Source organism: Naegleria gruberi, assembly GCF_000004985.1.
Source record: "Naegleria gruberi genomic scaffold NAEGRscaffold_44, whole genome shotgun sequence".
NCBI lineage: Eukaryota > Heterolobosea > Eutetramitea > Acrasida > Naegleriidae > Naegleria > Naegleria gruberi.
In genome coordinates this window covers 52290-76296 of record NW_003163283.1, presented here as the reverse complement: position 1 = coordinate 76296, position 24007 = coordinate 52290, and the positions used below count along the sequence as shown (strand labels likewise).

General features: G+C 33.0%; 10 protein-coding genes and 1 non-coding gene across 11 annotated transcripts; 6 read left to right on the top strand and 5 right to left on the bottom strand.

The window, feature by feature from the left end:
* Positions 1-309: 309 nt before the first annotated feature.
* On the top strand, positions 310-2061 carry NAEGRDRAFT_71055 (uncharacterized protein; the record flags this gene model as incomplete). The annotated part of the gene is made up of 1 exon (XM_002673760.1): positions 310-2061. The coding sequence occupies one exon, from the start codon at positions 310-312 to the stop codon at positions 2059-2061; it is 1752 nt and encodes a 583-aa protein (XP_002673806.1).
* A 207-nt stretch (positions 2062-2268) lies between these two features.
* NAEGRDRAFT_80814 (HSP-20 domain-containing protein) lies at positions 2269-2857 on the top strand. Its single transcript, XM_002673759.1, has one exon. The coding sequence runs from the start codon at positions 2293-2295 to the stop codon at positions 2803-2805; it is 513 nt and encodes a 170-aa protein (XP_002673805.1). The 5' UTR covers positions 2269-2292; the 3' UTR covers positions 2806-2857.
* A 225-nt stretch (positions 2858-3082) lies between these two features.
* NAEGRDRAFT_58891 (uncharacterized protein) lies at positions 3083-5957 on the top strand. The gene has a single exon (XM_002673758.1). The coding sequence runs from the start codon at positions 3089-3091 to the stop codon at positions 5933-5935; it is 2847 nt and encodes a 948-aa protein (XP_002673804.1). The 5' UTR covers positions 3083-3088; the 3' UTR covers positions 5936-5957.
* Positions 5958-6265: 308 nt separating this feature from the next.
* Positions 6266-7563, bottom strand: NAEGRDRAFT_71052 (uncharacterized protein; the record flags this gene model as incomplete). The annotated part of the gene is made up of 2 exons (XM_002673696.1): positions 6266-6329; positions 6395-7563. The coding sequence occupies 2 exons, from the start codon at positions 7561-7563 to the stop codon at positions 6266-6268; spliced, it is 1233 nt and encodes a 410-aa protein (XP_002673742.1).
* A 101-nt stretch (positions 7564-7664) lies between these two features.
* On the bottom strand, positions 7665-8573 carry NAEGRDRAFT_51352 (uncharacterized protein; the record flags this gene model as incomplete). Its single annotated transcript, XM_002673695.1, has 1 exon — positions 7665-8573. One exon carries the CDS (start codon positions 8571-8573, stop codon positions 7665-7667), a length of 909 nt encoding a protein of 302 aa, XP_002673741.1.
* Positions 8574-8942: 369 nt separating this feature from the next.
* On the bottom strand, positions 8943-9013 carry NAEGRDRAFT_t498. Its single transcript has one exon. It is a non-coding gene; the product is annotated as a tRNA-Asp (tRNA).
* Positions 9014-9892: 879 nt separating this feature from the next.
* NAEGRDRAFT_56274 (sugar transporter) lies at positions 9893-12144 on the bottom strand. Its single transcript, XM_002673694.1, has 8 exons — positions 11751-12144; positions 11561-11704; positions 11469-11497; positions 11299-11425; positions 11217-11231; positions 10694-11173; positions 10350-10604; positions 9893-10300 (listed from the first exon to the last, which is right to left on the bottom strand). The coding sequence occupies exons 1-8, from the start codon at positions 12130-12132 to the stop codon at positions 9909-9911; spliced, it is 1824 nt and encodes a 607-aa protein (XP_002673740.1). The 5' UTR covers positions 12133-12144; the 3' UTR covers positions 9893-9908.
* A 2721-nt stretch (positions 12145-14865) lies between these two features.
* Positions 14866-16148, top strand: NAEGRDRAFT_58889 (uncharacterized protein; the record flags this gene model as incomplete). The annotated part of the gene is made up of 1 exon (XM_002673757.1): positions 14866-16148. The coding sequence occupies one exon, from the start codon at positions 14866-14868 to the stop codon at positions 16108-16110; it is 1245 nt and encodes a 414-aa protein (XP_002673803.1). The 3' UTR covers positions 16111-16148.
* A 2329-nt stretch (positions 16149-18477) lies between these two features.
* On the top strand, positions 18478-19275 carry NAEGRDRAFT_80810 (hypoxanthine phosphoribosyltransferase domain-containing protein). Its single transcript, XM_002673756.1, has 2 exons — positions 18478-18691; positions 18767-19275. Exons 1-2 carry the CDS (start codon positions 18499-18501, stop codon positions 19159-19161), a joined length of 588 nt encoding a protein of 195 aa, XP_002673802.1. The 5' UTR covers positions 18478-18498; the 3' UTR covers positions 19162-19275.
* Positions 19276-19962: 687 nt separating this feature from the next.
* Positions 19963-21682, top strand: NAEGRDRAFT_80809 (cyclic-amp phosphodiesterase, class-II). The gene is made up of 2 exons (XM_002673755.1): positions 19963-20020; positions 20114-21682. The coding sequence occupies exon 2, from the start codon at positions 20201-20203 to the stop codon at positions 21368-21370; it is 1170 nt and encodes a 389-aa protein (XP_002673801.1). The 5' UTR covers positions 19963-20020; positions 20114-20200; the 3' UTR covers positions 21371-21682.
* A 1164-nt stretch (positions 21683-22846) lies between these two features.
* On the bottom strand, positions 22847-23938 carry NAEGRDRAFT_71045 (uncharacterized protein; the record flags this gene model as incomplete). Its single annotated transcript, XM_002673693.1, has 1 exon — positions 22847-23938. One exon carries the CDS (start codon positions 23936-23938, stop codon positions 22847-22849), a length of 1092 nt encoding a protein of 363 aa, XP_002673739.1.
* Positions 23939-24007: the final 69 nt, after the last annotated feature.

Here is a 24007-nt window from a genome sequence, read left to right as displayed (position 1 = left end):
AAATCCGATGATGATTTAGTTAATGTATTAAATGGTTTAAAAACCTCCAATTCATCATTAAAAACCTCTATCAAATTCGAATAATAGGGTCCACCACTCTCACTCACACTCTCCTTCGGAACATTCATCAATTGAACAGAGAATGATACATTAGATCCCGAGAATACACAGCCCTCCTTCAGTGCAACATGAGCTACAAGTACCATTATATTCTCCTCTTTAGTGGATTCTGTTGTTTTGTGTCAATTCTTGATGACAATGAATTTTTTGCTTTTTTTCAAATTTTTAGATTTTTCATTAATTTAAAAAATGTTAAACAATAACAATGGAGGGACAGTGTTGAATAGTGGGCGAGGATCTGATTTTTTGAGTGTTGGTGGTGGATTGTCATCGAATGGAAATCAGACACCTGTTTCTCCACTAGCTTCGATAAGATTTAATGGTGAGAATAATAGTGGTGGTGATGGATTATATTCAAAGAATCAACAAGATAATCAATATGTTTCCAGGGTGGTTTCTCACAAATACTTTACTATTGCTCAAACTTCAATGGAATTATTCTCGGATCACCCAGCTGCAAAGCTTGGCATTCCAGTTTTGAGTGTTGCTCAACAAACGTTAAAGAATTGTTATAGTACAACATGTAGACAAATTCATACACTTGGAAATGATAAAGTACTATTGACACATCAATGTGGAGAGTTGCATTATTGTATTATTTATATTAGAGAAGTTGAAAAGAGAAAGAAGGGAGAAGTTTTTGATAATGAAGATTTTGAAGAGGAACCAAAAGAATCAACAGCAGCCTTGTACAGACAAATTAGTTTATTACACGATTTGACAAACTTTTGCATCATGTTGAATCCTTTCAATCAACATGGTTTCAACAACAGATCTTTGAATCAATCTGCTATTTACAATTTAATGAAACCACTTGTAGAAACAATGAAAAGGCTGTATAGAACACAACAGAGTGTTCTCGTGCAAGGAATTGAATATGTAGATTTGAATCAATTCAATAGAGGTTCAATTATTGAAGCACTGAAGAAAGGTACTGAACCTTACCCATATATTTTGCATGCAGTCTTACTTGTTGGTACTAAATTGGCTGCTGTACACTCTAGAGAAAAGACTTGGATATTGCTTCCAAGAGATATTTTGTGTTTGATTGTTTTTACTCAGAGTGCTTTCTACGGAGAAAAACCAAAACAAATGGGTAAGAATGGAACAAGTGATGAATCTGATAATATTACAAGATCTATTTTCGAGTATTTGAATTTCCATGTGACAGAGAATGGAGGAGATCATGATCAAAAACTTGGACGATATGGAGTCTATTTCGAATATGACAAGGACCAAGATATGACTTTAATGTTGATTTGCGAGTCCAATATTACCAATATCCAGCAACAGACTACCAAAGTGATTCCATCCTCTGTTGGTAGTTACCAATCTGCCTCTTCACTAACAATGGCAGCATCATTCAAAGAAGTTGAACAACAACCAATTGATGAAGAACAAAATAAGGAAACAGTTCATGATCAATTGAAAGAGGCAGCTATAAGAGTCAATGAAGAAATTTCAAACTTTAAGAGATTTTCATTTTTGAAAATTAAGGCCGAGTCACATGTCACCATGCTTAGCTATCTCCATTACTGTCCTGGGTTGATACATTTTATTTTAGTAGATCGAATTTACAATAGAGTTTTTGCACCAAGAATTGTTCCTCTCAATACAATTAATACCAACCAAAAGAATGATGAAGAACAAGTCGCCTTTTTGAAAAAGAAAGTTTGGGAAATGTGCTTTACTCTTCAACAATACAGAGATGAAGGTTATACAGAAATTGGAGTTTGTGGTGAGGGAGTTCAATATTGGTTCAAGGAATGGTTTGAAGATGAAAAGATGCTTGAACTCAAAATGACCAGAAATAACTTGAAGTATGCTCGTTCTCATTTTGAACTCTATACAATGTATCTGCCATTTGTCTCTGTCCAAGCCATTTCACATCATAACAAACTACTCGTTCAATTACTGTTAGACAGAAGAGATTTATCTTGATTCAATCTGAATCAGCCATTCGTCTTACTATTACCAAACTAATGAGTCTATTTTCACTTGTTCCGAATATGAAGCAAGCCCAAAAGAGTGTTCAATCAAAAATTGAAAAACATTTTTAGATCTTATCGGAAGTTGTTTGTTTTCGGAATTTACAAACAATAAATTGACTTACACATTGCGCACTTTGTAAAACCAAATCAAAAAGAAATTTTCAATTACAACTAAATAGAAATGATTGATAAGCTAGTAAGAAACGTTAACAAGGTTATGAATCCAGTGTATAGAAAACCATTTGGTTTTCCAGCCAACTTCTTCAATGATCCACATATCGATTCATTCTTCAAAGAATTCGATTCACTTTCTCCATTCTCTCAACAACGATCTTTCAATGCACCAGCTGTCGATGTCAAGGAAAATGAAACTAGCTACGAGTTAACTGCTGATGTTCCAGGCTTCACAAAAGATAACATTAAATTGGATTTGGACGAAGAAACAAGAACACTCACTCTCAAAGGAGAAACCAAGAATGAAAAGGAAGAGAAAGATAAGGAAGGAAAGTATCACATCAAGGAGAGAAGCTCATCTTCATTTGAGAGAAGATTCACAATTCCAGATGATGTCAAGATTGAACAACTCAAAGCTCAAATGAAAGATGGTCAATTGAAGATTATTTTGGAAAAGATTAAGACTGAACAAAAACAAACTCCAAAGGTTAGATCTATTGATATTCAATCTCAAGAATAACTGTTGAATATGTTCAAATGGTGCTTGTAAATAAAATGTAAATATGATTTCGGAATGAGGAGTGATTATTATAAATATGATATTGCTATCGGAGATGGATGTATGAAGTGCTCACATTCTAATTACTCCTTTGCCTGACAAAGCAAAGAGAGAAACAACGTAATGTTCCTTTGTGCATTCATTATAATTTCTAATTGCCAACACATAAAATCTAAAAATACAAAAATTATTTATTAAAAAAAATTAAATTTATTGTTCCAATCATCAATCTTCATCACACGGGATGGGCAATCAATTAGAAAAGGATTATACTATTGGAGAAAAACCATTTGCAACTGGTGGTCCTTTTTGCCTTTGGAGAATACATAACGGAACTCACAGACAAACAAGAGAGGAAGTTTCTGTGTTTTGTTGTGCTTTTAAAGATATTGAAGCTGTCTATGGAAGAAATAATCTTCAAACTGTGATAAATTACTTCAAGAATGAAAGCCTAATGCTACAAAAACTCAGGCATCCTCTAATACTGTCTCCCCAACAACAATTCTTTGAAACAAAAACAATGTTGGCGATGATAACCGAACCGATACTAGGATCATTGAACAATTTAGTGTTTAGAAATCATCAAAACATTCCTGACGTATCACCAATGATGAAGAATTATCGTTTAACCAAGTTGGAATTAAAGTATGGAATGTGTCAAGTAATGGAAGCTTTAACTTTTTGCCATCAAAATGCAAAACTAACTCACGCTGGATTGCATCCAAATAATATTTATATTACAACTGATGGTCATTGGAAAATTAGTGGATTTCACTTTTCATTTACAGCATTAGGATCTACGGAAACAAACTCTGCACCGACTCTCTTCAAAAGAAACTTTCAAAAAAGAGATTTCCTTCCATCATTGGATTATACAGCACCTGAATATGTGTTAGAACAAAATCCTTGTAATTCTTCCGATATTTTTTCTTTTACCCTTATTTATTTGCAAATACTTCTTGAAAAATCACATTCTATTTTGGAATCTGATCAAGATATTAATGCATACACCAATAACGTTTCTAGATTGCATGAAGTTGTAAAGAACATTAACAAGCTTCCACAAGAAATCAGAGAATCATTATTGAGTTCATGCTCATTGAAACACCAGGAAAGACCTACCTCACATTTCCTTCTTTCAAATTGTGAACTATTATTCGGAAATGAAGTTAGGGCATTGAGATATCTTGCCAGTATGGAGCTTAGAGAGCCTGTCAAGAAGGCACAATTCTTGTCTACACTTGCTCCTATGCTTAAAGCACCTAAACCTCAACAATTGATTAATGGAGTTGAAGACATTCCAGATGAAGGATTTTCCAACAGTATTGTCTTTTCTAAAATTTTACCTCCATTATTGAATGAATGCAAAGATTTAAAGATGTTATTACATGCATTGCCAAACGTACTTGTATTGAGTGAAAGAATGACAGTCAAGGAATTTAGTAAGCAAGTTTTGCCTACTCTTTCAAAGTTTGCATTGATGCAAAGCACTCCTGCAAAAATTCCATTGAAAATTCTGGAAAGTTTCAACTTGATGTGGAATAAGACAACTGATGAAGACCATAGACTTTGTTTAATTCCATTCTTGATTAGATGTCTAGATAGCAAGTTCCCAGAAATTCAAAATGAAGCCATGAAGAGATGTGAAGAATGTTTGAACGAAGAGAGAATGACCTATGATGATTTCAAATCTACTTTATTGCCACCTATTGAGTTGATTTGTCACAATACTAACAATCAAAGTGTAAGAATTAATGGTATTGTTTGTCTTGGCAAAATTTTACCACATTTTGAAACCTCTGTAATATCTGCTACAATTATACCAATTTTAGAATCATCTCTTGCTCCTCTTTATGGAGCTGAAAGATCTGGTGCTCAACTCTCTGCACCACTTTTAATTACCTGTGTTGGTGTTTATCTTAAGATTTCTAAACTTTTACAAAAGAGAAATGATCCAGGATTGACTAAGATTATAGCATGTAGAATAATGCCTTCAATTTCTCCAATTGCCGTGCAAACATCTTTGAATGTTGACCAATTTACTAAATATTTAAAGGCCATGAAAACCATGATTGAAATGATGGAAATGATCAGGTATGATGAATATAGAAAGGCAGGTAGCACTGTACCTGATATGCCACAACTTATTCCTCAAGACTCACCAACAAGTGCAATTACATCTCCACCTTTTAACCCTCCTCAAACCTTTAATCCACCTACTCCTCAATTCAACCAACCAACTCCAACATTTAATCAACCAACTCCTGTAACAACTGTAAAGAAACCACAAACACAAGATCCAAAGAAACCAAATGTTATTCAAAATATTTTGAATGAGGTTCCAGCAAATGTTGTAGATCAAAATAATTTGTTTATGGATGAACAAGAAAAGGAAAACTTGCTCAGAATACAAGAAGAAGAAGAAGAATTGAGAAGAGAAGAAGAAAGATTGAGAAAGGAAGAAGAGGAAAGACAAAGAATTCAACGTGAAAATGCAAAGCTTTTTGACTCTTTGATGGATAAACATTGGGGAGGAGACGATGAGGAATCTCCTAAAGAAAAGAAAATGTCTTCCTCAGTGTTCAGTTCTCAACCTGCTGCAACTAAGCCTGTTACTTCAGCAGTCAATTCAGGAGAAATCCATTTGGATCAAATGGCTGCCAGAATGAAGTTTGCTGATTCTGACTCTGAAGATGATGAACCACCAAAACCAGTTGTAACAAATAACGATAGAAGACGTTCATCAGAAACTAAGATTTCTCCAAGAAAGTCTCCAATCAGTCAACCAGTAGTTGAATTGGCTCCTTCTAAACCAGAACCAGGTAGTTTGGACTCTATTTTGAACAAGTTTGCAGATGATTCTGATGACGAAGATACTCCTCAACCAACTACTACCTACCAACCAGCAATTTCCAAACCTCTTTCTCCAACCTCTTTCTTACATCATGATTCTGAAAATGACGATGATGCTAGCCCTGTAATTCCACAAAGAAGTACTTACAATTTCCCAAGCAGAAAATCAAATGTTGTCGAGGACGATTTCGACGCTTTATTGTCTAGACATGCAGCTGATTCTGATGACGAATATTAAACGGTCTCTCTTAATTTTTTAATGAAATCCATCTTATTCTTTTCGACTGTTCTTGGTTCTATCGTTATTTTAACTCCAAAATGTTCGTATACATATTGAACAAGTATTTCAATAATTCTGAGTGGTTTGTAGGTATCTAACATTCTCAATACCAAAAAGTTCAAAAATTCAGAAGTCATCTTATACCCCTTATCAGAAAGCAAGCCAAGTAATGGAGCTACATTAGCCTTAAAGTCCCCAATAGATTCACATTCAACTGTAACGGCCTTTCTCAATAAAAATTGAACGGTTAAAGGTGTAATATTTAAAGGTTGTGCGTTAATTAACTCTCTAGACTCTTTTAACTTTCCTATATAGCTCAACAATTGAGAAAGAAGGTTCAATAGTGGAGGATCTATTTCAATTGGATTCAATCTGAAATTAATTTCCTTATAGAGGCCATAAACTTTTTCTTTGTACTCAATTCTATTTTCAAACATGTTTTTTTCATGAGCTACTTTGAGAGCAGAAAGCATCATGTTATATGTGTGACACGAAGGTTTACATCCACCAACTTCAACCATTTCTCTGTAGACTTCAAACATGAAAAGAACATCGTCATAGGTTTCAAATTTGTTTGAAATTAAACACATAATTAAAGTATTGTAAAATGTAGTATCTAAAGCAACAGAATTTTCTCCCTTCTTCAATTCATCATAGATATGGAAAATATATTCAACATCACCCATTTTTTGGAGATATTGAATCATTGTAGTATGTACAAACTTGGTCTTATTAGTGAGTTTGTTATATAATTCCAAAATAGTTTTAGATGTTAATTCCAAGTATGGAGTTCCTCTTACTTCTTCTCCATTGAGAGCTGACTTTAAATCAGCACTATGTGAACCCCTAAGTCCATATAATATAACAGCAATCAAATCGTGGAAAATTCTATTATTCAATTTAAGATTAAGAGCTTCCATGTCGTCCAACAATACTACCTCCAATCTTTTCAACATATTCAATGATGATAAATCTCTATTTTGTTTGGCAGCAAAGAACAAACTCTCAACAGTGTTAATATCAGGTTTGGCTCCACCACTACTTTGATACTTTTCCAAAACTTTAGAGTACATCTCATAAGCTTTTTTGAAATTACCAACACCACCCAAAAGAACTAACATTTCATTGGTTTCTTGAATTGGAATGCTCACTAAATATTTTGGTGCTTCACTTTCAAAAAACCATAAACACTTTTCAATATTTCTTTCTTTCAATGCTTTTCTTAAAGGAAATATAATTTGTTGAAAGTAGTGACTCTTCTCCTCTGGTGAATAGGTTAATTTCTTTTCTTTCTTTTCTATTGTTGATGGTGCAACCTTGTTTTTCTGAAAATCTTTCTTTTCCATATTGATTGGTTTATTCTTCTTTTCCGATGATGATGCTCCAAAGGATTTTTCCTTCTTGAACGAAGGCTTGGATTTTCTTATTGATGATTCCGAGCATAACTTATTCAATTGAGTACTAAATGGTCTTGTTGATTGAAAAATCGGTTGTTGACTAATAACAACTCTAGAACCACAAGTAAATAATTTGCTTGATCCGAGAAGGAAAATCCTCGATGTTGATAACAATTTGCTTGTTTGCATTTTTTTGTAAATTATAAATTATTGAATGTTGATGTTCAATTAATTCAAAAATTAATCAATTTAATAAATTATTCTTCTATGATAAAATCATAGTATTATATTTATTGAGAATTCTTCTTATTCAGAATAGATTCATTGAATGATTTGATATCCTTCTTTTGATTTCCAAAAGTATTGTCAAAGAATTGATCTTCTGGATTCAATCTGAGAGATTGAGGTCTCTGATTAATGGCATGATCAGATGCATAACCAAGTGAGACAATAATTGGAATAGAATAATTACAAGGGAGTCCAACAACTTGTCTAACTCTTCTCTCATCAAATCCTTCCATTGGACAAGTATCTAATCCATGACTACTGGCAGCCAACATGAACGTTTGAACTGGCATCATTGTTTGTTTCCACACATAAGCCTTCATATTGATTGGAGGAACCATCATTGGTTTAAATAAACTCCACACTGAACCAACAACAAATTTGGCAGCTTGTATAATACAGGTTGGATCAGATTTGAGCAATGCAGTTGTGTTTCTAGACATGGTGGCAGCTTCATTCTCACTCATCATTCCATTTTGTACATTCATTGAGATCACTTTACTTTGATTGGCCAATGCATTAAGATTTGCTGCAAAAACAACTGTGATTGGTGCTTCCAAAATCTTGGGTTGAGATAATGCAGCTTCATGAAGAGCCTTCTTCTTTTCTGGATCCGAAACAACAACAGCAGTCCAAGGTTGAAGATTATATCCAGTTGGTGCACGTTGAGTAAGTGCAAGAATATGATTTAATACATCCATTGGAACTGGTTTATCGGAATTGAAAGATTTGATGGCTTTTCTTTGAAGAACGATCTTTTCAAAAATTGCTGCTTCCTCAGGGAACATCTCCTTTCTGGCATCCAATCTAGTAAAATTATAATGATAATTTAAAGATGATGATCCGGTTAGTGATGATGATTTCCTTGTTGATGATGAAATTCTCGAGATTGAGCTGATGATTGTTCTTCTCATTTTTTTTAAGAGTGCTTGGCTTTATTTAAGTTTCTTTGAGAATGCCTTGTGGTGGAAGGATGAGCAGAATCGTTATTTTGGTGGTCGTGCGTAGAATTAAGATACCATGAATTGAGGAATTTCATTAAATTGTTTATTTATAAATATTAGGTGAACCTTTGGGAGATATCTCAAAAAATAGTTTTTTTACTTTAATATTTTTTTAAAAATGGATAAAAAATCAAAAAAATAGACCCAAAGCTGAGGCTATTTTACTAATGGTTTTAAGATATGAAACTGTAATAAATGATGGATTTATAGATTAAATTGAATTGAACATATGGTAAAAATATCAAAACGTAAATACCTGCTATGGAAGCAAAAATTAATCTCGAGTGCCGGGAATTGAACCCGGGTCGCCAGAGTGACAGTCTGGAATGCTACCACTATACCACACCCGATTTCACACATTTGGTATTTTTAATAATATTGCAATGAAACAATTCTCAAATAATAGAACCTTAATGACATTACAAAAAGACTTCAAAATGTTGTAAACCTTGGCAATCATTGTAAATAAAAACCAAAATGGAAATATTCAATAATGCACAGTTGAACATTTTTTGACCCATTTTCTTTATTATCTATTGAACTCCTTGTTCAATTCTCGCAATTAAAGTTCAATGTAATAATGTCACTCTGTGTTTGCTCCATGTTCAACTATTTCAAAGAAGTCTAATCATGAAAAAACAAACAACGACCATAATTCAGTTTTCAAAAAACATCCATCGAGAAAGGTTTTTAAGATTTGTTCGAATTTCCACTCTTTGGTTTCTTCATACTTACCTTGAAGGACATTTCAGTGATCATGCAGACTGAAATGTGAATCTGGAAACTCTCCTCCTTGCACTCTGAGGATGAGTAGCCAGAGTTTGGTCAATAATCAAAGTGGTTGTTGCCCTCCTTCTCAATTTTTTCCTGTGAGGATTCATCTGGTATGATTTCTCGCTCTGTTAAATAATAGAAATTCAATGCGAGTCATTTTTAATATTTTACATAAAAGTTGGATTAAAAGTGTTAGTTTGAAAAAGACTTTTATTAAGCAATCAATATCTTTTTTCTTTAACACTAAGAAAAAGACTACAGCACCACAGGTTCCCAAGTTGTCTCCAACCTCAGTACTGATGTGGCTCGACGATGCTTAACTTCTCAAATCGGACGGGATGAGGTGCATTCATCGTGATATGGCCGTAGTCAATACTTAACTTTAATAAATTGAAAAAACAATTTGCGAATGTAATTCCAATTGAATAATGGGATAATGATTAGAAATAATTTTTACACAACTTTGTTTTATTAAACATTAATAGCTGTATCATTGGAAGCAGTATAAATCTTATCTTCTTCCAAAAGAGATGAAGTGAGATCAGTACTTGAGGATGGAACTGATGGAGTGCCCAAAGTTTCAACTTGGAAGTGGCTCTTTGAGTTTGGCAAAAAGTGAGATTCTCCTGAAACGTCTTCGAGAGCTTGACCAAGTGTTTCTCTTGGAAGGAAGATTGCAGCCACACCACTAATGAAGAATGCAATACCAAACACAAGGAATGGAATAAAGTAATTCTCCTTCAACAAGACTTCACCAACAATTGGAGTAATTGTACCAGCCAATCTTGTAAATGCAGAACATGTTCCCATACCAGTAGCTCTGAAAGAGGTTGGGTAAAATTCCGGTGTATACGTGTAAACAACTGAAGAAGATGTGAAGAATTGATAATTTTTGTAAAGTGACAAACTTACCTGCCCATGGGAATGAAGAGAAGAAATTACTCAACATTGAAAATACCAATACATAGATTGGATCTTCACTAATACCAACAACTGCTGTTAATAAACCAGTAATAATAAATGTACTACTCATCAAGGCTCTTCTACTAATTCTATCAATAATAAATAAAGTGAAAATGTTTGAGATGAATCCTACACCAGTTACATAGAAAGTATTCAAATACACGTTATTGTTCTGCAATTTGATAAATACAATTGGTAACAAGACTGTATAATTGTTAAATAATCGCTGTAATAATGGAATACTTACAATTAACTATTAAAATACGTTAACTTGATATGGAAATTAATATTATACTTACATCCCCAGCCACCAAAACTCATAAAGAACCAAATAATCCACAACAGGAATGAACCAAGAATGTAATCTTTAGCGAATAAATTCTTCAATTGTTCCCAAGGACTCAGTTGCTTTTCAACTTTTGGAAGTCTGAGTCTCCACTTGGATCTTCTGAAAATCCATCCCTTCTTTGGATCATCTCTAGAAATACAATTGACCTCAGCCATAGTGTTGATAACCTTGTGAACTTCAGATGCCTTATTTCTGAGAGCATTGAATCTTGGACTTTCTGGAACAAATAAACGTGAAATAAATATTACAAAACCAGGAATTGAACTCAAAGCAACAACCCATCTCCATGAGGTCTCTAAACTGAAACCACCAGCTTGTAAACAGATCCAGGCAATTAAACACTCGAAAGCAGCTCCAATACTCCAATAAATGTTCAAAACACCCAAAATAGCACCTCTATTCTTTGGTGGAATGAATTCCATAACTAACATGATAATTAGAAAACTTTGAAATATTTTCATACTCACATAATGAAAAATCAACTATTAATTATTTAAATAAATGATATGAATTTGATAAATTTAAGCAGCCAATCAACTTGATACAAACCTGGAACCATCGCACCTAAACCCAATCCAACAAAGAATCTAAGGAAAATAAAAGCTATGTATCCATTAGAAAATGAAGAGGCAAGCCCAAATGTTGCACTAATAAATACACTGCCACAAAAGATCCACTTTACAATTTTCAGAAAACTCCTCAATTATTAATAAACTTACTTTTCTTCCAACCTTATCAGAAACAATTCCTATTTTCAAACATGATTTAGAATTAAGCAATTAATACTAAATTTTGATTTTTAAAAACTAACCTCCCAACCAAGCTCCAATCATCATGCCTGCAAAAACAGCACTTCCCAAAGATCCAGCTTGGACTGGAGTCATTGACCATTCATCAGTTAATTGTGGAATAATAAAACTAATCATTGTCAACTCGATACCATCAAATAACCAACCTAATAGGATTAAAATCTCCCAACACATTATTAGATTGTCACTTACCAGCACCACAAATATTCATTAGGAATATTTGATACCATCCAAATCCAATATATTCGACAGCCTCTTCAAAGGTCATTACTTTAGTTCCATCATCATCGAAATCATTCTTATTATTGTTATTTGGTGGATTGTTTCCATTAGATGAGGAGGATGGAATAAAAACCGATGATGAAGTATTGTTGTTGTATGTTTGAGAATTATTGTAAACATCATCTAATTGATCATCAATAGGAACACTTCCTCCCTGACTAAAAATTGGTTCTTGTTTTGGTGTTGTTGATTGAAGTACAACAGGTTCCTGTATCAAGAGAGAATCGCCATCATCATCCACTTGTTGATAGGCACTTGTATTAGTGGTAGCTGGCTTCTTCTTTTTTCCCATTTTTTTGTTGTTTGATGACAGTTGATTTTTAAGGAGATGATGTTGAGTCACTCTCAGTGAATTTCGAAAGGCGTACAAAACAACAATGTTTCATTAAAATTATAATTAAGATATTTCATGATTTTTATTTTCGTTTTTTAGTTTTCTGTTCGAAATGATCTACAAATTGAAATTGGGATTTTGTTTCTTTTTTTTGTTTTTTTTGGTTTGTCATATCTATCCAATCTGTAGTAGTAGTTGGATTCTTAGGTTCACTCAAAGGTATGTTCATTGAATGATTTCTGCTGTTATTTACATGATGATAATTGGTGGTTGACGATTGAGAATTGTTTTGAGAATTTGGAATTGTTGTTGCAGGTGTACTTCTTCTATCCTCAATTTGGTATGAATGATATTGGTTGGAGGAATAATTATTGATCTGTCTATTGAAAGATTGATTTTGTAAATTATCAGTCGAGCCAGTGTGATGAGTTTCATTGTTATTATTTGAATAATGCTGAGGTGCATGTTGATAATAGCATTGATTATTTGAATTAATGTTAATGCCGTGTTGTTGACTCAGTTGTTCATGAAGATTTTCATTAGAACTTCTCAACTTTTTCAATTGTTCCATGAAGGCATATCCCCTTTCTGAATTGGCAAACATTTGCTGCTGTTCTTCAGGGCTAGATGAGAGAAATAAATGTCTTGTCTTTGAATCTGTGAGCTGAATATTCATTGTATAATTCATGGAGGGACGACTTGGAGGTGAATGAATTCTGCCATTACTGTTGACTTTCGTATCTGTGGAAGAATCTGAAGAGCTTGGTGTATTTCTTGAAAAACTTTCACTCTTCTTCATAGTATTGATAGGACTGAGAGAATTCTTGTGTTGACTTTGGTATTCGGTCAAATTTCTCTTGTGACTATTTTGAGCTCGTGCTAATAAAGTAAAAATTTAGTAACTAATAATCAGAGATAGAATATTACTCACCTTCATCAATATTCTCAGAGCTGCCATTTAACATGTCTGATTTGGAGCTATAGTATCCATTGCTGTTTCCAAGAGCATAATTTGATGAGAGATTTGACGATGAGGAAGAGGAGGATTGTGAAATGATCATACTCGTTGAACCATTTTGAGGAGTGTTGCTTTGATTGTTGCTAACACCACTGCTTGCATTCAATAGAGAGGAAGCATTTGTTTGATTTGGAGGTGATTGATTTGGCGTCATTGAACCACCACTATTTGAATTACCACCATTCTCAATTGTGGTCATAATATTTGATGTCATTGAACCACCACCATTTGCATTACCATTAGTAGTAGTAGGAGCAGTTGTATTTGGTAATGTTGAAGATGATTTTACCACATTGATAAACTTAAATCTGGGAGGAGAGGGTCTTCTCTTTCTATTGTTGTTCCATAAATTGGATTGATGAAGTCGGGTCTTCTCGTGATGCCTCCATGATTTAACCTCTATGTGTGTTTTCAATTATAATTGAGAAAGAGAATCATTAATCACAATATGGTAAAAGTTATCAAAAGGAATGGTTGATTAATTTCAAGCTCAATACTCTATAATTATACTAACCTTTGTTACACATATCACACCAAACAATCATTGAAGCATCTGCATTGGTTGGCTCATCATCATCATTGGCTTCCAAATTGTTATTATTATTATCCAACTCTCTGACGGAAACCTCTGTTATTGTAGACTCTTGTTCATTGAAGCAGCTCTCTTTAGTAATGATCTTATTCATTACATTGTTCTCTCCGTCATCAATAACAAGTTCTCCCGAATTGTTGATATTATTTTGTTGGCTAATGTTTCTTGTGGTTATTGGTGGTAATTTGTATTCTTCTGGCCCTCTTAAATTGGATGATGTGGTGTTGTTATGATGGTAATCATCCTGTGGGTATCGGATGTTGTGATTATTGGAATTTTCATCACCATTGTATGGTGGTGTTTCTTTTCTAATTGAGAGATGGCTTCTATCACCTATAGTTGAGGATGTGATTATTCTCGTCGAATGCTCTCTATTTTCATTAATTGGTTCATTATTCTTCGTCATTAAATAATGACCTTCTTCTAATTGTTGTGGTTGCTGACTTGAAATAATATTCATCGTTGGATCCTTTGAATCTTTTGAATGACCAGATGTATCAACACCCTCTTGCCCAGGCAGTGGAGGTTCTTTATTCATTGTTTTGTTTATGATGGATGAGCTTATTCAAAAATAAAAATGGTCAAATCCCTCCCCTCGAGATTTGATTCTCCGATGATTGAGCTTATTGCATTCGGTTATAGGTAGAATGTGCCTGCTCCTTAGATTTTTTTGAATATTTTGCTAGAGATATCATTGTGCTACAACACCAAAAGCAAAACATGTTTCTCAGGAGAGGATTTGGATTTTTAACTCAGGAGTGTGATCGAAGGAGATTGAAACAGATTGTGACTTTTTTTGAGAAAGTTATTGAGACAATTCATACAAAAACCTTCTTAGTTCACTCCTCACATTCAAATGTTTTACAGCTATAGTGGATAGGATTCGATTACAATTTTGTATGAACGACTCTTTTAAGCTAGCATATAACTAATTGACCATTCTTGAAAGAATTTAATAAATGTTTTATTAAGGCTTGCATTGAAACTATATTGTAATAATTTTGACTGTTGCAACAATTTTCTTACAAGAATATCAAACACGTGTTCCTAAAATAAATTCCGTAACAATATTGAAAAAAAAATGATCGCCAACAACAAGGAAACTTTATCATCCGATAAAATCAGTGTAAATTTTAGAACAAATGTGGATAATAGGACACGTGATACAAATATGATGATCAACAAATCGGATACTGTTCTCCATCTTAAAGAAGTTTTGAATGGTAAAGGAATTATAGAAAATATTAGTCAATGTAAAATGATTTTCTCGGGAAAGATTCAAACCAATGATCAAACATTTTCTCAAGTTTTGGAGAGGATTGATACCTCTGTAACACCAACAATTCACTTGATTGGTGGTTTGTGTAAAACTCAACCAGAAGTACCATCAGCAACATCATCAAAACCATCGGAGCCTACAGCAGAGTTGAAATCACCAACCACTCCACTCACTCCATCAACACCTTCAACTCCAAATTCCTATCTATTACTTCAAAAACAATTGCTTTTGCAACAACAAATGCTAATGACTCAAATGATGATGAATCAATTAATATTAGCAAATTCTCCAACGCTGGTTCAATCAGCACCTGCTGGGGTTAACTTTAATTCAAACATTTTCTCGCCAACAGTTCCATCTACACCACTTTCACCATTTTCTGCAAGTGCCTTCCAACCTTCTCAAAATGTTTTCAATACTGTCAGTACAAATGTTTCCACACCAAAACCTCAAGCAACTGAAACCAAAACAGATTCAACAGTAACAAATGATCAAATCAAACCACTATCCCAAGAAGAGGAAGGTCCAATTATTGAGGATATTCCAGAGAATCAAGAACTTCAACGTGAAGTTCCTGCTGCAGCCCAAGAAAATATTCCACAACAAAATGTAGCAGCACCTCAAAGATTAATTCAAGAAGAAAATCCACAACCACAAGAAAATGCATATGATTATATTTATACTTTTGGAAAAGTTTTATTGGTTTCGACAGTAGTTTTTGCAAAGGAAGGATGGGTAACTTGGATTTTATGTACATTAGGATTCTTTTTTGCAATCTTACTTTTAAAGTATCTCAATAATGTGATACATAGACGTGTTGTCAGAGATCAAGAAAGAAGAGAAAGAGAGGAGCAAGCAAGACTTAATGAGGAATCTACAGAAGAAACTACAACTATTGAAAATAATGTGGACAATGCTACAGTAGAAAGAGGAGTTATTGGTACGCTAGTGCATGTCGTTTATCTGTTCTTCATTTCGTTAGCACCTACTTATCAACCAAGAAGAAGGTCTGTAAGAGAAGAAGAGGAGCAACTTCATGAAGATTAATTAATTTTTCAAAGAATAAATTGCTATTTTTCCATCCTTATTTCCAACCACTAATTGCTTTCTATCTTCACAAAACGAAATTGAAGTTATGTTATCGAAATCTCTACATTCTACACTAGTTAATAAAGATCCAGTTTTGATATCTGATGCATGAATTGAAAGTTTACATGCTGAATCCGTACAGAGAGATATTATAACTTTCTCATCTTTTGTAACTGTGAAACAACAAGAATTTTCTGAAACAACTTGGTGATCTTCCAATCTTAAAATTTAAGAATAACTGATTATTACGAACTTACTCCATCTCTAAGGAACCTTTCAAGTCCCATATTGCCATCTCTTTAGATTCCTGTACACCTATTATTTTCCCCCACTTGTGAAGAAAGATGAAAGTTTTTGGTATCTCAAAGCTTTTTTGAACGGCAACAATCTTATTCTTTTTTAGATCAATAACTGTAAGTTTCCTTCTCTCCTGCATGAAGAACAAGTGATTTCCAAAATATTCGAGAAATGTTAGCTTTCCTCTGTCCTTAGTTTTGAGTTTCATTGAGAAAATCTCATTTCCAGAGTTATAATCTACAATTTTCAAAGGTACAACATTCTTGTTTTCCAAAAATCTAACGCATATTCCCATTGGACTTCAATTTCCCGATAAATTAATATTGAACAAGACTAATTTAAACTTACCTTAATTTTACATCTTGAATGAATTTCCCTGTCATTTCAAATCTTAGAGTATAATCTTTCATATCCCAAACTTTGTAAGAGCTTGTTATGAGTTAAAATCATATCTCATACTAAATTTACTTACTTCTTAGAAGCAGTGAATGAAAGCAAAACTTGATGAAAATTATCAATTTCTACAAAACTAGGAAAGGACAAATCTTCCATTGTTAGTAGCTGCTCACATAATTCATATTTACACTGTACAATATTACTAATTAAATACCTTAAATAGGATGAAACTCTATCGCAAATATCTTACCTAATCGAAATGCTCTTGCATAAAATTCGTTGACCATGATTACTAGAGAAATAAAGCAATATTAAACTTGAGTTGTACTTGTTCAAACTGATACTTGATACTTCCTCATTCTCTCTATTTATGATTCCCTCCAATTTATTCCCATCTATTAAATCAAATTATAAATAATTATAATTATTTATCATTATCATCTTACCTCTATTATATGAGTAAACTAAACCTTTTGAAGTCAAAACAAAGAAATGATCTATAGTACAGACAACATCCTCAATAGCTCCAATTGATTCTCCGATACTGATCATTTTCTTTTTCATTTAGAATTCTAAAGTTTCATTCACCTTACCTCCTTAATCATATCACCGAATAGTATTTTGTGCCTATTACATTCCAATATTCTATTTGCACCCTCATCACGCTTACATTTATCAATCAATTGAAGTAATGTTTCATCCTTGAATATTTCTACGTAAGGTAAATGTGATCTTCTTCTCTTTCCTGATTGATCATCTTCCTCACTCAATGGCTTTCTTTTCATTTAAATAACAAACTCTCTTTGGATCAATTTTTTTTCGGGCGTTTTGCACCAATAACTCCAGAATCTCTCTTGAACATTCCCTTAAATTGTTTGTAAAATTTAAAATAAAATGTCTGAATACGTCGTCCCTGTTGCTGAATTCGAAGAAACCAAGGTATGTCATACTACCATCACGGAAGTTTTTAATCATTTTCATCAATTTTTTCTATGATAGTATTTGTGTACTTGTGGTTTGTCTGCCACCAAGCCAGTAAGTAATTTTTTATTCCATGATGATGGAATAATGTCGTCATCTTTTTAACAATGTATTTAATAATTGCTAGTATTGTGATGGTGCTCACGCCAAGCAAGGTACTCCATTCAAGCCATTGACTTTGAAGATTAGCGAAGGAAAGGTTTCCATGACTATCATCAGAGAAAAGGTTTTGGCTTCTGAAGCTGCCAAGCCAGCTGAACCAAAGAACTACACTGGTCTCTTTGCTTTCTCCCTCTTGACTGTTTCCATCTTGGCCATCAAGTCTGCTCTCAACTAAATAGAACAATAAAATATAATCATTAGTTTATGATTTATGCAACATCAATGAAAATTTCTATTATCCTCTAATTTCTTCAAAGCTATAATACCGAACACACTGGAAGAATCATAAACAACCAATAATCATTTTTAGGTTGTTAAATAGTAATAGTTACCATTTGGCATAAAAAGACCGAGTACAGACCTCTGATAAAGTGCCTTACAATTATTAGGGAGAGATGAAGGTAATTGTGATGAGGTACGTACCTCGTCTTGTGTTGTCCTAGAAGAAAGAGGGTGATTATACTGAATCCATACAATTTAAAAAAACAACACAACAACATTAATTCCGAAATGACTCTTCCATTACCAAACGTTTGTGACAATATCTTGTACACTGAAGAACAACTCCAACAACGTGTCAAGGAATTGGCTCACCAAATCACAGAACACTACAAGAGTATTTTGGAAGAAGGTGAATCATTGATCTTGGTTCCAGTTTTGAAGGGTTCATACATTTTTGCTGCTGATTTGAGTAGACATATTGGTAAGTTTAGTGATTTGTCAGTGCAATCTTATTAATTATTTCAATCATTCAAATTGTATTATTGTAATTAAATAGGTGTTCCAGTTACAACTGATTTCATTGCATTGAGCTCATATCAAGACAGTATTACTTCAAGTGGTGAAGTTAAGATTATCATGGACACTAGAAAATCAATGTGCAGAAAACATGTTTTGATTATTGAAGATATTATTGATACTGGTTATACATTGAGTTTCTTGAGCAGTTTATTCCAAACCAGAAGTGTCAAGTCCATTAAGACTTGTGTCTTGTTGACTGCCCCTAAGAAGAAGAGAAAGATTGAAAATTTCAATGCTGATTTTATTGGATTTGATATTGGTGAAAAATTCGTTGTTGGATACGGTTTGGACTTTGGTGAATTATATAGAAATCTTCCATACATTGCTGAATTGAAGCAAGAAATTATTGACCAAATTAAGAACCACTGCTAACTTGTAAATTCCACTTTGAGAATTCCACTAAAATTTTGTAAAAACACACCATAATCCCATATAATTACGACGAAGAATAAACTAATGATGAACTAGGTTTTTCATTTCCATTATTTCCTCTCCTTAAATTTCTCTCTTGCCTTACTCTTTGAAAGGTTGTTAAAAAGTAATTGAAAAATCGTCCTGTTAATGAATTGGAAATCAAATGAACAACCATATTTGTAGAATTAATAGGTGTTGTTTGATTCATATTGGTTGTTACTGTTGATGATGGTGAAACAAGCCAAGTCGATGAAGGATTATTTCCAATTCTTGATGAAATTATTTGATGATCTTCCTGTTGAATTTTACCATTTCCATTCGGAATTGATTCATGAGTGAGCATTCCCAAAGCTTCTTCCTCCTTTTTAATCATGTAGACAATTTGCATCGGATCTTTGTTTTTAAACTTTAAATCTTTGCATCAATAATCAACAATACTATTGAAAAACCTACATGCTTGAATCGTGATGTATTCTTATCGACTGGAGTGATCATCAAGGCAATTAAACCACACACTGAAATTGCCAATACTACTCATTCCGAATTGAGTTATTGAAAATTAAAATCCACCACTTACCAATATCAATCATTTTTTTAAAATTGTGTATTAATTATTGGATCAAAGATGAGAATATTATATTATAAATATATTTTCTTTGGTGTTTAAAATTATTTATGTTTGTTATGTCAAAATTATAAATCTATAAATTAAAATGTTTGAATTGATGATTGATAATTAATTTAATAAATAAAAATGACTGATTTGGAGGATGCGGAATTTGAAGAACATTTACTCAATAGAAGGAAACAAGAAAATGTATGATTGTTATTATTATCTAATGATCATGACTGTTATAATTGATATCAAAATGTGGATAATTTTAACCACCAAATCGATTATGCTCAATAGAAATCAAAAGCAATATTGGTGTTAGGCTTGGTAGGAATTGCCATTGTTACAATAGCCTTCACTTTAGCTACAGCAATTCCTCTAGGGATGGAGGCAGCTGCAGCTGCTGGAGCCTCCGAAGATGAAATTAAAAGTACCCTGAATGATAAATGTACTTTTGGATTGGTGATTTCTGGTAGAGAAGGTGGATTGTTGGAATCGGATTTGACAAATGTATTATTGAGAACAAATTCTAGTAGAGGAAATTTCATTAGTTTGGATGCTGGAATTCTATTATCTGGAATTTACAAGTTTGTTAGTAGTGAGACGAATAATCAAACATTTATCAAATTGTTATTCCCTAACTTACCATCATGGTTATCATCTGTGGATATGTCTAGTCTGAAAACTACAAGCGAGAAGAATCAATATTACTTATCATTGTCTGGTTATATTATGAAACAGTTCATTTTGGGGTACTTTATTGGACATGCACATTTGGATCATCTATCTGGCTTGGTCATTTCATCACCTGAAGGAACCTTTATGGATACCTCAACCAAGGACTATCAAATACCATCCAGTAAGAGGATAATTACATCTACTGAGGTTATTAGTGCTATTAATTCGAGCTTGTTTAATGATAAGGTATGGCCAGATATTCCAAAGTACACACCATGGTATCAATATCAACCTATTGAACACAATATTAATTACTATGTCAATGATTTAATTTATATGAGTCCAAATTCATTTAATCCTAAAATTGATACCCACCAACTTATTGGAAGTAATTATTTATTTTCAGATACAACTGTGAAATCTTTCTCACTCTGCCACTCTCTCCCATCAGCTGCCTTCCTATTTGAACATGATAATGTTCAACTCATTTTCTTCTCTGACACTGGATCAAACACATATTCTTCTTGTGATTGGAGATCAAAGATCACTGCTGTGTGGAACGCTGTTGACATTAGTAAATTGAGGGTAATTATTATTGAGGTGAGCTTTACAAATGAAGCTCAAGATTCAGAGTTGTACGGTCATATGAGACCAAAGGATTTAGTTCTCATACTGAAAGAGTTGAGTAACTTGAAAGGGGACAAATTAAGCTCTCTCACTATTGTAGTGACACATATCAAACCTACTTTCACAAGCACATTCAGTGAAAGTGCCCAAGTACTCATTCAAAAACAATTGCAAAGTGGACTTAAGGAAGCTTCACTTGATTGTGCTGTTACCATTCCAGAACAAGGTCAATTTTTATGTTTCTATTAAAATTGATTACAATGATTATTACTGATAATATAAATGAAAGTTTAATAGCTCAATAATCCTCCACCACGCTTTTTCCTGTAAGTTAAAACTTGGAAAGCAAGAACAAAGTCAACAAAGAGTTGGAAAGAACCACATAATACGAATTGAATTGGCAATCCCTTATGATAAAAGTAACCAGTCTTATAAGCATCACCAAGGAAGAAAGTTCCAAGTAAAACCCATGACAAGCCCTCAGCAGATCCTTCCCTATAATTTCTATAAACTTGTGGAACAGCCAAAACAGCTTCAGTAAATAAAGCAGCACCTCCAAGTAATTCACCATAAAAATCTCCAAAAATTGGATGTAAAATCAATGAAACAAGTCCAACAACCAATGAAAAGAGAATCAAGAATGTCAAATAACTAGAAATATTAATCCAATTCCAAAAACTACGGACAGGGCTGGTAAAGATTGTTCCATTTTCAGTTGAACGAAAACGAATACAGAAGAAAATCAAAACAACTTGACATGCAATCATCAAGATAGATTGATAGAGAAGAACATTCTCAAATTCTTTGTAATATCTAAAAAAGCAACGACTATTATCATCCGAAATATTAACAATTCCAACATGAGTATTATATCATCATCAAACATACAGAATGTTAGCAATAAGCAAAATCAAACTGATGAATTTGCTGAATCCGCCACTTGATTTAGTATTCACAAATTGTCTAATTTGATCAATATAACCAGCACATGGTCCGACAATCATCAAAACATCGGCCAACATGGAAACTATTGCAGACATTTTTTTCTTTTAAATCCTCCAACAGTTACAAAGATAATTTCCACAACAAGAATAATTACGTGGCCATCATCAAAGTGTTAATTTCGTATTCAAAGCCTATTCGAATTTCAATTATTTCCATCATGAATAATAAATATGAAAATAAGAAGAATATTTAACTAAAATCCAATTTATAAATCGTCACTCTTCCGTAGAAATCTGCTGAATCATTGAAAATAATTTTCAATTTGGTACAAGTGGCTCCCAAATCGAATATCTAAATTCCAAATCAATGTATTATTATTATTTACATGTCAATATATTCATTCCGATGATTTAATAATCAAAACATACCTGTTCAGTTGAAATGTCATCAGGATAGAAATCGGATTGGAGTGATAATTCTTCATTTCCATTAGCAATCAAGAATTGACCATCCTTTCCAGCAAATCCACCTTGAAAGACCATATGTACCTTGTTGATTTGAACAGGTTCTTTAAATTCCAAATAAATATATTGTGGTTTTCCTTGATGACTATTCCAACAAGTTTCATCACTTCCATCAAATAGGAATTGTTTTCCGAATTCTTTATTATTCTTATTGAGTACGGAGCTTACTTTATAACTAGCAATAGATTCAACAATTGAAGACATTTTTTTCAATTACTGTAAAATTTACAAAAACTTTGTTGAAGAAATTGAAAGTTTATTTCCTTTCTTGTTGTTGTCTTGTTGAAATATCTATTTCCTCATCATCATTCAATTTAATATCCTTAATCTTTTCAGAAACCTTCTCTAATTGATTCAAAAAAGTTTCTTCTTCATTGATGAAAGCTTGAAGACTGACTTTGGACTTTTTAGAAATCTCTTTCAATAATTCAGATTCAATACCATCTTCTTCTTGTTGTAAAGCCAATTCAACTTCATCCTCTTTTTTAGTTTCAACTTGTTGATATGCTTTAAAACGTTCAACCATATAAAAACTTTGCAATGGTATTAAACACATTCCTGATAATGTTCCAAATATTAATCCATATCCAATTGAGGCAATAGTAAGTGAAAGAGCTCCAGAAGCTGTACCAATTCCCATAAATAAATTAGGAACTGATGCCAGTAAACCAAAAACTCCACCTGAAACAGTTCCAGCAATTGGTTTATGTAAAATATTCAATTGATTAACTCTCTCCTTTAAAAAATCATTCTCCTCAATGGTTTTTAATTGATCCTCTGTGAGTGTAACTTTGGCAATTTGTCCCGAAATTGATTGAATTTGATATTTGAGCGAATTTTCGTCCTTTTCATCGTCGTTTGAATAGTAACAATTGAAAACATTCTTACTTCTCAATAATAAATCAATAGATGAAAATGAGAATGCAAATAATCCAACATTTGTGGCAAATCTAAATGCCTGATGAAACAAGTGAGCCAAAATAATATGTTTTCTATCAACTCGAGTCGATTGTGGATCATATTCTGTATTGACATTATCTTGGCTGCTCTTATTTGGATTAAATTCGTTTGGTGATGGTGGATTTTCCTTTAAATTTTGCTTTTCCTTCATTTGTTTTCTGTAGAATAAATTAGTTCTCATCTTATCGAGGGTTGCTGTTGGGATTTTAATATTTCTCATATTTAAATATCCTCGTGTTCCTCCATATACAGCTCCAAAGAAAATTCCATAGGCAGTCATTTCTGCCACTTCTCTAATACTAAAAAGTGTTGATGGTGAAAAGGAATTGCTCTCCGAATTTTTGGCATCCTTTCTAGAGGTGACTGTTGGTAAATCTGTTTTTGTCATTTTTTAATTTGTGTTAAAAGAATTGAGATAATTATTCTCTGTTGTAATTACAGAGTAAGATAATAATAA

What these genes read in the sequence shown, in the direction of transcription:
- NAEGRDRAFT_80814 (XM_002673759.1), top strand. Translation starts at nt 2,293, where the DNA reads ATGATTGATAAGCTAGTAAGAAACGTTAACAAGGTTATGAATCCAGTG.
- NAEGRDRAFT_58891 (XM_002673758.1), top strand. Translation starts at nt 3,089, where the DNA reads ATGGGCAATCAATTAGAAAAGGATTATACTATTGGAGAAAAACCATTT.
- NAEGRDRAFT_56274 (XM_002673694.1), bottom strand. Translation starts at nt 12,132, where the DNA reads ATGGGAAAAAAGAAGAAGCCAGCTACCACTAATACAAGTGCCTATCAA. An exon ending in CTGATAAGGTTGGAAGAAAA is followed by an intron (nt 11,426 to 11,468) that starts GTAAGTTTATTA and finishes AAAATTGTAAAG; the next exon opens with TGGATCTTTTGTGGCAGTGT. An exon ending in CTCTTCATTCCCATGGGCAG is followed by an intron (nt 10,301 to 10,349) that starts GTAAGTTTGTCA and finishes CATCTTCTTCAG; the next exon opens with TTGTTTACACGTATACACCG.
- NAEGRDRAFT_80810 (XM_002673756.1), top strand. Translation starts at nt 18,499, where the DNA reads ATGACTCTTCCATTACCAAACGTTTGTGACAATATCTTGTACACTGAA. An exon ending in TGATTTGAGTAGACATATTG is followed by an intron (nt 18,692 to 18,766) that starts GTAAGTTTAGTG and finishes GTAATTAAATAG; the next exon opens with GTGTTCCAGTTACAACTGAT.
- NAEGRDRAFT_80809 (XM_002673755.1), top strand. Translation starts at nt 20,201, where the DNA reads ATGGAGGCAGCTGCAGCTGCTGGAGCCTCCGAAGATGAAATTAAAAGT.